This window comes from Mirounga angustirostris, unplaced genomic scaffold, assembly GCF_029215605.1.
Source record: "Mirounga angustirostris isolate CCGP_5_RB_7025 unplaced genomic scaffold, mMirAng1.0.hap1 SCAF_8, whole genome shotgun sequence".
Classification (NCBI taxonomy): Eukaryota; Metazoa; Chordata; class Mammalia; order Carnivora; family Phocidae; genus Mirounga; species Mirounga angustirostris.
This window is the reverse complement of record NW_026991716.1, coordinates 72,254,662-72,269,136: the sequence shown is the minus strand read 5'-3', so window position 1 is coordinate 72,269,136 and position 14,475 is coordinate 72,254,662. Positions and strand designations below refer to the sequence as shown.

The 14,475-nt window shown below is 42.5% G+C and overlaps 2 protein-coding genes across 2 annotated transcripts in view; both read right to left on the bottom strand.

The window, feature by feature from the left end:
* MRAP2 (melanocortin 2 receptor accessory protein 2) overlaps positions 1 to 14,475 on the bottom strand; it is a 44,199-nt gene that overhangs the window by 15,698 nt on the left and 14,026 nt on the right. The window contains exon 2 of the mRNA XM_045866033.2: positions 7,296 to 7,429. Coding sequence (XP_045721989.1) covers positions 7,296 to 7,422 — 127 coding nt within the window. The 5' untranslated portion in view covers positions 7,423 to 7,429. The remainder of the gene's footprint in view (positions 1 to 7,295; positions 7,430 to 14,475) is intronic.
* LOC123837026 (14-3-3 protein zeta/delta-like) lies at positions 952 to 2,718 on the bottom strand. The gene is made up of 2 exons (XM_045866034.3): positions 2,508 to 2,718; positions 952 to 2,311 (listed from the first exon to the last, which is right to left on the bottom strand). The coding sequence occupies exons 1-2, from the start codon at positions 2,674 to 2,676 to the stop codon at positions 1,734 to 1,736; spliced, it is 747 nt and encodes a 248-aa protein (XP_045721990.3). The 5' UTR covers positions 2,677 to 2,718; the 3' UTR covers positions 952 to 1,733.

Genomic DNA, 14,475 nt, shown 5'->3' with positions numbered 1-14,475 from the left:
GCCCATTCCTTACACCATCTCCCTCACAAAGCCTGGACTAATTTCCCTAACTGTTGTGTTTTCTCCCTCCTTTGAACCCCATGACATATTTATGCTTCTCTACATGGGCCCTTCCTTGATCCTATCTTGGGTAATAATCACAAGTGTATGTCCTTGGGACAGGGATGACACTGGATTGTCTACACAGGCTGGCACATATATTATAGGGTCTTAAATCTGGGGGAGGCACCAAAGTTGAATTATTTTACATTTTCTTTTTTTAAGTTTTTAAAATTTAAATTCAGTTAATTAACATATAGTATATTATTAGTTTCAGAGGTAGAGTTTAGTGATCCATCAGTTGTATATAACACCCAGTGCTCATTACATCAAGTGCCCTCCTTAATGCCCATCACCCCATCCACCTCCCCTCCAACAACCCTATTTTTTCCCTATGGTTAAGAGTCTCTTATGGTTTGTCTCCCTCTCTGATTTAGTCTTACTTTATTTTTCCCTCCCTTTTCCTATGATCCCCTGTTTTGTTTCTTAAATTCCACATATGAGTGAAATCATATGATAACTGTCTTTCTCTGATTGACTTATTTCACTTATCATAATACCCTCTAGTTCCATCCATGTCATTGCAAATGGCAAGATTTCATTTTTTTTTTTTGATGGCTGAGTAATATCCCATTGTATCTCTATATCACATCTTTTTTTTTTCATTCATAAAACTTTTATTCCACTTACATGAACTTAATACATGTGTTCTTAACAATTATGCTTGGATTGTTCATGAAAACTTCATAAGACATTAAACAAAGCTAGCCATCATCTCAAGTTATTTCCCTGTTAACTATTTTTACAGCACATGCATGTTAGGCAAGTATCAAAAAAAAAAAAAATCACAAAAGCAAAAAAAACCCAAAACAAAACAAAAAACAAAACAAAACAAAAAAACCCTAAAAAAAGTTAAATACATGGGATTTTTATTTTGCTGCTGTACTTGATATACATAAAGTAATGGATATCGAGCAATTCATTTTTACTGCGTCTTTACTTGTACATTTGTTCTTAGGTTGCCTAAAACATTTAAATACAAATAAGAGGAGTGTAGCAAAAATAATGAGAGCAAACAGCAGGTAACTTTACAAATAATGGAATGTGAACCGTTTCTGCCCTTATCCAGAGTAAATTGGGTCACAATTAAAGGAACACTTCTGCAACTGTAGTCAAAGGTGTGCACATTGAGAGTATTCCACAGATACTCATGGTTCAATAGGTAATATCTACAGAATACCCATTTCTATGACAGCCTTGTAAGTGCTCCAAACCTTATAGTACCCACAGAAACTACACCTGTATCTGGAACCAATTATCCCTTTTATTCTCCACCAGGACAAACCAATATGTAGGCAGTTTTCTTTGCTTAGACATGGAAGCAGTTTTAACACTGGCCCTTGTGAAGCCACAATGTACCAAAAGTACTATGCCAAACATTTATAACTAGTATAAAAATTCCACATCCCCATATTGGCCACCTCAAGATGAAAACAGATAACTCCCTAAATGTTAACTGGCTCTACTCCCCTAATATTCAACATAAAAACCACATGGGAAATATAGAAATTCAAATAGAAGTAACATAAACCTGTCATAAATCATAAACAAAAAACTATTTGTGAGACAGCATGGATGACAAATGGTCTACTGTGTAAATTTTAGAATGAGGCAGACAAAAGTTGGAAGGCCGGTTAATTTTCCCCTCCTTCTCCTGCTTCAGCTTCATCTCCTTGGGTGTCCGATATCCACAATGTCAAGTTGTCTCTCAGTAATTGCATTATTAGCGTGCTGTCTTTGTAGGACTCTTCACTTAATGTATCAAGTTCAGCAATGGCTTCATCAAAAGCTGTCTTTGCAAGAGAGCAAGCTTTCTCCGGGGAGTTCAGAATTTTGTAATAGAACACAGAGAAGTTAAGGGCCAGACCCAATCTAATAGGATGTGTTGGTTGCATTTCCTTTTTGCTGATTTCAAAAGCTTCTTGGTATGCTTGTTGTGACTGATCCACAATCCCTTTCTTGTCATCACCAGCAGCAACCTCGGCCAAGTAACGGTAGTAGTCTCCTTTCATTTTCAAATAGAAGACTTTGCTCTCTGCTTGTGAAGCATTGGGGATCAAAAACTTTTCCAAAAGAGACAGTACATCATTGCAGATATCTCTTAGCTCGGTCTCCATTTTCTCTCTGTATTCTCGAGCCATCTGCTGTTTTTTCTCAGCACCTTCCATCTTTTGCTCAATACTTGAGACGACCCTCCAAGATGACCTACAGGCTCCTACAACATTTTTTTTTTAAAGATTTTATTTATTTATTTGAGAGAGAGTGAGAGAGACAAAGAGCACAGGAGGGGGGGGCGGGAGAGGGAGAAGCAGACTCCCTGCTGAGCAGGTAGCCAGATGCGGGACTAGATCCCGGGACTCCAGGATCATGACCTGAGCCGAAGGCAGTCGCTTAACCAACTGAGCCACCCAGGCGCCCTCCTACAACATTTTTATAAGCAACTGAGAGAAGATTCCTCTCCTCACCGGATAATTCAGCTCCTTGCTCAGTTACAGACTTCATGCAGGCTGCCATGTCTTCATATTGCTCAGCCTGCTCGGCCAGTTTGGCCTTCTGCACCAGCTCATTTTTATCCATGACTGGATGCTCTGTGTTTGGAGTGGGTGGCGGCGGACGGACGGGGGCTCAGCAGTCCCCACATCTTCTTTATTCATTCGTCTGTCAATGGACATCTGGGCTCTTTCCATATTTTGGCGATTATGGACATTGCTGCTATAAACATTGGGGGTACAGCTGCCCCTTCAGATCACTATATTTGTATCCTTTGGGTAAATACCCAGTAGTGCAATTGCTGGGTCATAAGGTAGCTCTATTTTCAACTTCTTGAGGAATCTTCATACTGTTTTCCAGAGTAGCTGCACCAGCTTGCATTCCCACCAACAGTGTAGGAGAGCTCCCCCTTCTCCGCATCCTCGCCAGTGAGATACCACCTCACACCAGTCAGAATGGCTAAAAATATTTTACATTTTCTGATCTATTCTAAGTTTACCTACATGACATTACAGTGAGAATGCTTAGAAATTTAAAAAAAAACAAAAACAAAAACACATTAAGTTTTAAAAAAACACATTAAATGTGTTTAAATGCAAAGCATTATTCTAATTAAATTATGTATTGCCCTTTTTCTGAAGTTAAGAAATCAGATTAGCAATTTACTCTGAATAATTCATATTTCATTCTACATATATGATTGCCCTGAAGTTAATTTTTATTCAACAATGTTTATTCAGTGCTCTGGACACTGGATTAAAAATGCCAAAGAAATAGAAACTGTAGACTTTGCCCTGAACCCTAAAAGTGACAAAAGGACAAATACCAAAGAAACACATGGACACAAATGCAACCAACATGCAATAATAACATCTCAGTTGGGGGAGCGCAGCCTGTGAAGCCCCACCGTACAGATGATGACAGTTCAGCATGCTGTACTTCATCAACTGCCTGCATAGCAAAAGCAAATTCTAAAAGTATATGCAAGAATTATATTGAAGTTCTCAGTTGAGAATTTAATCTGGTCATGTTGATTCACATTGGAAGGTGTTCGCATTAGGACAGCTTTCACACTGCAAACATGGCTGGATCCCCATCAGTCTTTCACTTCTCTAGCTCAGGGTGGGCAGGGAGGGAGGAAGGGTGCCTTTAACCCAGCCTAGTTCCTTCTCTCTGCCTTTCTAGTGCCCCAGGGAGCTGATCAAAAGGCAGCAATAATGTGGGGCATGAGAAGGTCATGGCCCTCCCTTGAAGTCACAGGGGAGCAGACTAGGGAGGATCAGGGCTATGGTTAGAACTTGAGAATGTCAGTGATCCAACAGCATTTCCAAATGCTTCCTTAAAGACACGGCATCTACATTTCCTATCACAATATGCTTTAAGTGGCTCTGTTTATTCACATTCCTCTTCAAACGGAATTTTGCTTCCTCTAATTATTTCCATTAGTTTTCCTCTACCTCATCCTCTGCCACATGGCCTGACCCTAGGGCACTTTCTTACGCAGAGCCCCTTTCGGGGAATATCAGAGATTCCCATCTCCTCCCAGGAATATCCAAACACTCTTGCAGTTTTATTTATACATCAAGTTTCACGGACATGGCCATGGCGGTCAAACAGGGAAAGCAGAGCCCCTGGCCCTCTCCAAAGCACCCTTCCCTGAGAAGGATTCAAAATAAAGGTTTATAGAGAGTGAAACTCCAATGATGCCAGTTGGTTAAGGAAACCAAGAGAAGCCTTCCAAAGGTGTTTCTAACAGAGCCCAGCAGCCACTTCTGTCCTGTCTAGGAACTGTACAATTTAGAGATCATTATAGTAAAGGAGTAGAGTAAATTGCCAAGGGGAATTCTAAATGGAATGTGTCATAATAAACTAACTTCCCTTCAACCTGACCGTTAATAAATGGGATGAAACAGAGCAGAAAGCTGACGGCATGGCTTTTACTGGTATGATCCTGTTTCTCCATGATTATCTCTTCTCCTCTAGGGTCAGACTAGGGCCAACTACCCCAATGTCGGCCTCACTGAAATAAATTCCTTTCTTGTTCCACCAGCACGCATCTCCCTGCCTTTGGATTTTGTCAGCTGCAAGTGGCCAAACCTGGTCTGTTTAGGACCCCCAGAGCCTGGTGCTCTTGGAGCCCTGCGCCCCTCCTACCAAACTTCCATCTCCTAGTTTCTCCCTGGCAGGGATTTAATTGCATACTTCCCCAGCTGCTGCCTAACGGTCTGGCTTCTAATCAGGCTGCATCTAGGTAGGTGTCGACCACAATCTTCCCCTTGGGGACACAGGCAGGTCTTGACACACCCTCAAATACTGGGAACCACTGAGAACAAAGAAATTTGCTTTGACAATCATAAAAGTTCAAGAGGCAACTAGGAGCCCAGGGTAGGCTGAATGACAAGGTCAATCTCCTACACAAGACCACTCAAAACTGGGAGAGGTAGCTGTTTTCTCTAATGCACAGAAACCAGCACAAAGAGTCAAGGGAAATTAAGAAATAGAGGAATATATTTCAAGCTAAAGAACAAGATAATCTCCAAAACCAGATCTTAATGAAATAGATATAAGCAATTTACCTGACAGAGAGTTCAAAATAATAATCATAAACATAGGGGGCAAGCTTCTTGACATCGGTCTTCACAATGATTTTTTGGATTTGATACCAAAAGCAAAGGCAACGGAAACAAAATAAATAAGTGGGACTACATCAAACTAAAAAGCTTCTGCAGAGCAAAGGAAGGCACCAACAAAAGGAAAAGGAGAAAATATTTGCAAAGCACATATCTGAGAAGAGGTTAATATCTAAAATATATAAGGAATCCATACAATTTAATATCAAAAAGCAACCCAATTAAAAAGTGGGCAAAAGACCTGAATAGATATTTCCCAAAGACATCCAAATGGCCAAGAGGCACATGAAAAGGTGCTCACCATCACTAATCATCAGGGAAATGCAAATCAAAACCTTAGCGAGATACCACCTCATCCCTGTTTGGACATCTATTCTCAAAAAAGACAAGAGATAAAAAATGCTGGTGAGGATGTGGAAAAAAGGGAATCATGGTGCACTGCTGGTAGAAATGTAAATTGGTACAGCCACCATGATAAATAGTATGGAGTTTCCTCAAAAAAGTAAAAATAGAACTACCTAGGACCCAGCATTCTCACTTCTGGATATATATCCAAAGGAAACAAAACCATTATCTTGAAGAGATATCCATACTCCCACATTCACTGAAGCATTATTCACAATAGCTAAGGTATGGAAACCACCTAAGTGTCCATCACTTACATAGATGCACACACACACAGACACACACACAGACACACTAAAATATTAGTTGGCCTTTAAAAAGAAGGAAATTTTGTCATTTGTGACAACATGGGTGAACCTGGAGGGCATTATGCTATGTGAAATAAGAACCAAAAAAAAGTCAAACTGATAGAAACAGAGAGTAGAAAATTGGTTGCCAGGGACTGGGGGTGGGGAAAATGGAGAGGTTGGTAAAAGGTACAAACTTTCAGTTATAAGAGGAATAAGGCCCGAGGATCTAACATATAACATGGTCGGTATAGTTGACAATATGTATTATATAACTGAAATCTGTGGGAGTAGAACTTAAATCTTCTCACCAAAAAATAAATAAATGAAGGGAAATATCTGAGGTGATGAGTATGTCGATTAACTCGATGGAGGGAATCCGTTCACAATGTATATGTGTATCAAATCATCACTTTGTACCCTTTAAATATATTACAATTTTGTCAATTATACCTCAAGAAAGCTGAACAAAATTTAGAAAGCCTTCCTTACAAGGGAGCAGCAGGTGAATGTGGGGCATCATGAACGCCAACACACATCAGAGTGGCAGCACCCAGGAAATACTAAAAGAGCAAAAGTATTTCCTTTGCCATATTTGCATCTCCATTTCTAATCTTTCTTTTAGTTCCTAAGGTGTCCCATAAAGCTGAACCAGTTAAGAACCTAACATTTTTATCGTGCTATGGATATTCATTCTGAAACAACCAAACATCTCTGGGATATTTATTGGGTAACCACAACAGGATCTGGGAATGGGCAGTAGTTCCTGGAAGACAGATGCTTCGTGCTGACCAGGAGCATGCAGTTATATGACTCGAGTTGGACAGTAACCTTGCACAGAATTGTCTTTCCTTGCTTTGTGCTGGATTATTAATCACTCCAATAACATGAAGCACAATTTATGCCTATCATGCAGAATTAGGAATGGTTGCAGGCTATTCCAGTCCATCATTATGAATGCACACAGATAGACTGCTCTCTACAGCCCCAGAAACCCAGCAGGGCTGAAAGGATGCCGTTGACCATGAGCTACAAAAGAAGGTTCTTCAAATAATAGCTCCAGACTTTCCTTTTGTACATATTTTTGATGGTCCAAATGTTCACACAGTTCGGGAGAGCTGGAATGATTAATACTTTAAAAAGAATCTCAGTTTGAGAATGACATTGACTCAGGGTCCCCCACTAAGGGAACCTTTCAAGTTCTTTGTCACTCATGTAATACCATCCCTGAGCAGTCAGCCTGTGTTTGGAAGGGGGTGTTTTCTGGGACTTGGGGGATACAGAACAGAGTTGTGTAAAAAGAATGTTCAGGAAAATTAATCACTGGGGATTTCACAGGTTAAGACAAATACATTATATTTACAATGGGGAACTATAGACTTACATTTATGAGCCTTCAGTCCTTCAAAGGAAACTGGTCCAATCTCATAATATTCATATTCCCAGGTGTAATCAGAATTAGGTGCAGATTGCTGGGAGGTTCTGTTAGAGATTAATCTCTGGGCAGACATCTTCACCCTGCACAAACGGAGAAAGACAAGTGTAGAGCCTGTTAATTCATCCTCAACTGCACAGCTACTCTACCTGCTCTTGACCACATTCAGAAGTTCAGAAGGCAAAGGCATCAGTGAGGTCCCATCCACTAGGTCAGGGTGAGGTCCTCAATGGCTGCCTATACTTCACACCAAGTGGCCATTGTTTCCTTTTATCTCTCTGCTAGACTGGAATGTTTTTTAAAATCAGACACCATGTCTTCTTTTGTTGCTGTCCCCCAGGACTTAACCCAGTGCCTGGCACATAACCAACTTTCAATAACTGATAAATGAAGGAAGAGAAGAAGGGAGAGAGTATATCAAAGTCTCTGAGCTTACAACTTCAGCCCCACCACCTATACCATGTGAATATGCAGAGTCTACAGAGAATAAATAAAATCGGTACCAGAAGTGAACTTGCACAGTATACATATATGGAGCACCTGCTGTGCAAAAATAAGGACAAGCATCCAAAGGCTAATGAAGTGGGGTGGCAAAGAGAAAAGAGGTCAACAAAAGCCCCATAATGGGAGAAGATCCTCAGTGGAAGCCTGAATCTTGCCTACTGCTTACTTCTAAAATTTGTCCTATTCTCAGGATGTCTCGAGTGTCTTCTTTGTGATGATTTTAGATTTAAAAACTCTGACTCCTTTGAAACAAGAGGTTGCGCTGCGCAGCATGGATGCCAAAGGTGACAAATCAAGAGAGCCAGTATTCAATATTGAGCATCTACTGTGTGCAAGACACTGTACATTATGAGATGGAGAAGATGCTTGAGATACAGGTACAGACCCTACGGACCTTGCTTTATATTGGGGAAAGAATACAAAGTAACAAATAGAATATAAGGAAAAATTTGAATGAAAGATCAGCCAAAACCAAGATTCACTGAGAAGTCACAACCACTGGGTCCCACCCCTAAGAACTTTCTGAAATTCCCCTTCTTCTACCCACCTTGGGTCAGTATCACCCACTGCTGCCTCTAGGGCCCACCCCCCAGAGAAGTTGAGGCAAAATCACCATCACCATCACCTCCAAGGCATAAATCTCCAGCACCATCTGCTCCAAGGCATAAATCTCATCTTTCCCTTTTCCTTTCTTCCCTAATCCCCAGTCCTGGACCCCACAGAAACAGATTCTAACCCCTCAGTATCATATTGTTCAAAGGATAGTGTGCTCTGATCCAGAGATAGAGGCTAGTATCAGAACTGGAGCGTTACTGTGAGTGCCCAGCCAGACAAATCATTCCTTCAAAGGGAGACGAGAATGTACCGTTTCTGATTTGGAAAAGAAAGCTATACAAATTTTAAGAAAAGCTGACCTTCAAGGAAGTATTCAGTAGCCTTTCTAACACCAGCACAAAAATAACATAAAACCATTACCACAGTATTATCTTTGGTCTTTTTATTATTTGAATAAGAGATTATTTCCCTTGATGAAATAAATTTCCTCAGGAAATGAAAACTAATAACGCAAACCTAAGAAACACTATGCTTGTTTATGAGCACTTCCTCCAGAAGGAAAGAATTGTGTCTGTGAGAGAAGAGTAGCTCTTCAGGTGTAGGGTTCAGAGATAAATGGCAGATTCAGACAAACATAATGTGCATTTGAGAATTTTAAGAATTTCACACCATGCAGGGAAGATACTAGATTTGAAGCTGGAAGACCAGGGTCTTCACATTTGCTCTACTTCCATTTGATATGTTGCCAGGAAATGGTTCTGGCTACAGTCACTAGTAGACACCATCATCACCCACCTGGCCCCCTTCTCAAGCTCCCTCACTAGTTTTTCTGCTTCTACTCTTACTGACCAATTGTAATCCACTCTTCACCTATCAGCCAGTGATTTAAAAAAAAAAAAAATTGTCCTTTTCATTCCTTTGCTTAATATTTTTAATGGCTTCCCATTGCTCTAAGGACAAAGTCCAAAATCTTTGAAAGGTCCTACAAGGTCATGACTTAGGTCTTAGTGTCCCCTCTTATCTTGCCTCATACCCTATCAAACCATGCTTGCATTTCCTGCAGTTCCTTGGAGACTTCCTGCTCTGTGTTCCCTGCACACATGCTCTTCCCTCTGGCAAGAGTATGCCTCCCACCAGCCCATTGTAACCCATTCCTCCTTTCCTGCTTATGCTTATCTACACTAGGGTGGGCAAATCTGGACTACCACCTGTTTTTATACAACCTCCAAGTGAAAAATGTTTTTATATTTTTCATGGTTGGAAAACAATTTTTTTGAGAGAGAGAGAGAGAGAGCGTGCCTGCGTGCACACGAGCAGGGGGGAGGGGCAGATGAAGAGGGAGAATCTTCAGCAGGCACCACACCCAGCATGGAGCCTGATGCGGGGCTCAATCTCACAACCTGAGATCATGACCTGAGCTGAAATCAAGAGTTGGATGCTTAACTGTCTGAGCCACCCAGGTGCTCCTGGAAAATAATTTTTTAAATAATATTTTGTGATATAATAAAATTATACGAAATTCAAATATTGGAGTCCATAAATAAGGTTTTATTGGAACACAGCCACCCCTGTTTGTTTTTGTATTTTTTTATGGCTTCTCTAGCATTACAACAGCAGAGCTGGGTAGTGGCAACAGAGAGAGTATGGCCCAAAAGCCTAAGACATTTACTTTCTGGTATTTTATAGAAAAAGTTGGCTAGCCCTCCTTTAGAGCAATGGGGGGTCGGGGGGGTGCAGCGGGGAAGATCTAAGCTTCAGTTTTCCCATCAGGAAAATGAAGATGATAACAGTACCTATTCTATGGAGTTGCTGTAAAGATTAAATGTGATGTTACACGAAGTATTGGGTAGCCAGGACCCAGTTAAGATCAATACATAGTAACCAGCACTATCATTATAAGCTGAGAAATGCTAGTCTGGGATAGAAAAGCCTAGGCCTCTTCTTCAAGCATCACCAACTCTCCTGCCAGCCAATTCCTATCAAACTCACCATGTGGGTTCATTTATCTGTGTGCCCTAGACAAATGAATAAAACTGTAATAAAAAATAACATAGAGGGCATTCATTTAGATGCTTTAAAAGTTTTAATGAGAAATATATGCATCATGGGATTCATGCTGTTCCATCAAGTCAAAAATATGGTAAGAATCTCTCCTGTTTTTTAAGGAAAATAATATGAAGTCTGGTTTGATCATCTCATTTTTATTGGAAATCAGGTATTACAGCCAGTGTAATAAGCACTGCAGAGGGAGGCCCTAGACTTCATCTAGTATCGAAATAGACAACAGAAAAATAGCAAAAAGGACATAAAACACTGAAGGAAATAAAGATGGGAGTGTTTTCCAATCTCTGTGTAAGTTGTTCTCCACATCGGTACCTAACGGTGAGCCCCACCTGTGGCTGCCCAGGCCCACGCGCCCAGCAGGTCTCCCCGCGACTCTCTCGGGTCAGAAAGAAGCATTAGGGCCACCCTCACAGGGCTGGCCAGGAACTAGCAAACAAACTATGTCTGTACAAAACATCAGACATCAAGAGATCTCAACCCCTGGGACACCTGGGTGGCTCAGTCGGCTAAGCGTCTGCCTCCGGCTCAGGTCATGATCCCAGGGTCCTGGGATCGAGTCCTACATTGGGCTCCCTGGTCTGCGGGGACCCTGCTTCTCCCTCCGCCTGCCACTCCCCCTGCTTGTGCTCGCTCTCTCTCTCTCTGACAAATAAATAAATAAAATCTTAAAAAAAAAAAAAAAAGAAAGAAAGAAATCTCAACCCCTTACCCACCACTGAGAAAGTGTTTTTTCATTGCTTCTTTTACTCTCCCTTATACCATTCCTGTTCATCTACATGAACTATTTAGGGATGGCTAGGGAGCAAGGAGTCATACAAGTCACATGTGCAGAGATCCTGAAAGTGGAAAGTCCGTCCTTTAAGAGAGGAGCAAAGTGCTGACCTGGAGACAAGAGGGAGTGAAGAGCAGAGCCAGACTATCAGCGGTTCTCCAGGGAAGCAGAATGAAATGCTAGACAACTTCTGCCATCATTTTGGTAGCTTTTAGATAACAGGGGGTGGGGCGGGGGGTGGGGGGAGGCTTTTGTTTTCACTATTTCATCTAGGTTCTTGAATCCCAGTTAGACTGGGGGGCCAGCGTCTCTGGCCTTCCCTCTCAAGCAGTCACCTAGCGCCCTTGAAAAAGCCCATGAGGCAACCGTTTTCATCCAAGTCTCAAGTTGATTAGCTTGGGCCCCCAAATACACAAGGACAAGAGATAAACAGAAGGCTGGCGTCTGGCCGGATTTTGTACGCTGCCCATTTTTTGAAGCCCCGAGTTGCCTGTCTGAGTTTTGCAGAAACAGAAGCTGGCACTGACTCACCGTTTGGAAAATACCAGCACATCCGGGCAGCCGGCCCCAGAGTCTGATATTTGCATTACAGGGAGGAAGCGATGTCTGGGCCATACCCCCCACCTCCCGGGGTGGGAGAGGCAGTGGGCAGCGCAGCCCGCTCACGGGGGTGCTTGCGGAGAGCAGGCAGCTGCTAGCCCCTGAAGCCAGCAAACTGGAAGTGCGGGGCTCAGCCAAGCGGCTGCCTTCTGTGCCTTTGGGACTCCTCAGCACCCCTCCCCACATCTCTCTGCCCAATTTCTTCATTATATCAGCCTTGAGAGGTGTCTGCGGCCTGCTAACCGTGCTTTCTCAGTTTGGGTTTCCTCCAATCCTAGGCCTTGGCCTAAACTACCACATGCGCACATGGAGAAGGTTAACCTCCCTTTCAGGTGTGGTTTTGAGGTACAGTTGTGATTTTTCGTTATTGTTGCTGTTGGCAGGCATGCTTTCAGCTGCTCCTCCAGGAAGCTTGCTTAGGATGCATTTCCTCTGGAAGAAGTTGCTTTTCATGAGGTTAATATAAGTGAGTAAAGGCTCTTCACGGCCACCCTTGCAGGGCCATGATGGGTACACGTGCCAAGGGGGCTATTACCTTGAAGTTGGACCTTGATTTCCATACTAAGGTATAAACATCAGCAGATGTGTTTTCCCAGTGACCACCAGTTCAGTCATAGGACTAGAACATTAAGGAGAGATCCAAAAGATGCCTATACACCCTAAAAAATGAGTGCGTGCGCACACACACACACACACACATACACGGCTGAGAGCACAGCAAGAAGGGCACTCGGAGAAGCTGCTGGCCAAGGTCCCGGAGACCTTGTTAAAGCCCCACAGTAACCAGTATGCACGGAGGAAGACTGAATGACTCATTCAGATTTCAGATCAAAAGTCCCAGTTGCACACTATCTTCTTTACCTTCAATGCCCAAACTCCAATTGTGGGCATGCCAGCCAGGACGCCAACCTCTGTTCCGGCCTGGGCCATAAAGGTCTCATTAGGTCTCATGTACTCATCTCTTTCTTCCTTCTATTCCTAGGAACAACTGTCCCCAGCAAAACACAGAGAAGTCACTCTCGTAAGCCATCACCCTTTCTCTCTCCAAGCAAAGGCATTTGAGAAACCAAACGTAAAGCCTGACTAGGCTGCATTCTGGCAGCTGAGGACCCGAGGTCAGAAGTTCTGAATTGCAGCTTTAGAAGCTTAGTCCCCTCATTGCACAGAGATGTGACTAGGCCCCCAAGTGAAGACTAATGGTGCATTCAGCTTACCCGCATCTCAGTGGGGTAGGACCACACAGAGATCAGATGAGAGTCTGCAAGCTATGAGTCAGGCTCATGATAGACCAGAGCCCCTGGGTCTTCCTAAAGCATTTCCATAAGGCAACACATCCTAGCAAGGAAGTATGCTTTCCCTTCTAAAATCAGAGCCTCTGTGGTCTCCTCTCAGGGCAGTGCTTAAAAAAGGCAGACATTTTCCCCCAGTGTACTTTTCCTTTTTATAGATTCTGTGTGAGCCACTACTTTCCACTTCTACTCATTTCTTTAATTTTCAAGTTTGCAGATTCCTTTTCTGTGAATCCATTTTAAGTCAGCAATTTCTTTCATGGAGTGTGGATTTTTATTTCTTCCAGTTGAAGACGTGTTGCTTCTGGGATTTTGAAGTCTTCTCCTCCTAACTACTATCTTTTGACTTGAGCGTGCATCTTACTTTTGAAGTCTGCATCTCTGGCCATTCAGTTCAGCCTAGAGATATTACACACACACACACACACACACACACCACACGCACACAGCTCTTCCCTTCTCAAATGGATATATTCCCACATTTCTTCACACTATCAAGTTTTATGCTGTTCCTGGGTATTTCCAAGAAAGTACTCAGTTACCCAGCAGACCTCAAAAATATGGCGAATGACAGCTAACAGAGAAATTCTGAATGCATCGTCTGCCTGTCTATCCCCACATCTTTGCTGCACAGTGGCAACTTGTTTCCAGGAGCAAAACAGGGAACAGCATGTGTTCCCAAGCCTGAAGACTACCCCGGTCTTAAAATCAGAATCAAGGCCAATAAAAGAACAACTTCCAAAGCCAGAAACAGGACTTCATATTTTGTGCAGATAAATATTCAGTCAACATCTGAAATGGAGAGATGCTTAATTAACAAGTGGGCATCCTTCCTCTACCTGCTGGCACCTCAAAGAGGACAGTGGTCTGGACTCCTAAATCCAGCTCCTTCACTTATGCCCTGGGCAGCCACAGAGTAGTCAACAGACTAGAAAGTAATTTTTAAAGTTAGCATTTCCTGACTCTGTTCAGTCCAGCAAACGGTTACTGCACAAACTACTAGGTGCTGGGACACAATGACTATCTGTGAGCCCTTCGGAGACGTCTCTGGAGATGGCAACAGATCTTTGCATCACACCGTAGTACAGGCGATGCTAGGACCACATGGACCAGTCCTCCAGTGGTGTTCTCCTCCCTCCGGTGTCTTGTCCGTAAGCACCAACAGGGCAGAGCCTCCTCTGCTTTGCTCACTGCTGTATTTCCAGCAACTCACACAAGGCCTGGCTCATAGCAGAAAGGCAATAAATACTTGTTGATTCAGTTTCTCATTCTGTGGAGAAGCCATAGAATTATCTTTTTTCTTTTTTTTTTTTTTAAGATTTTATTTATTTATTTGAGAGAGAGA

What these genes read in the sequence shown, in the direction of transcription:
- LOC123837026 (XM_045866034.3), bottom strand. Translation starts at nt 2,676, where the DNA reads ATGGATAAAAATGAGCTGGTGCAGAAGGCCAAACTGGCCGAGCAGGCT. An exon ending in TGTTGTAGGAGGGCGCCTGG is followed by an intron (nt 2,312 to 2,507) that starts GTGGCTCAGTTG and finishes ATGTTGTAGGAG; the next exon opens with CCTGTAGGTCATCTTGGAGG.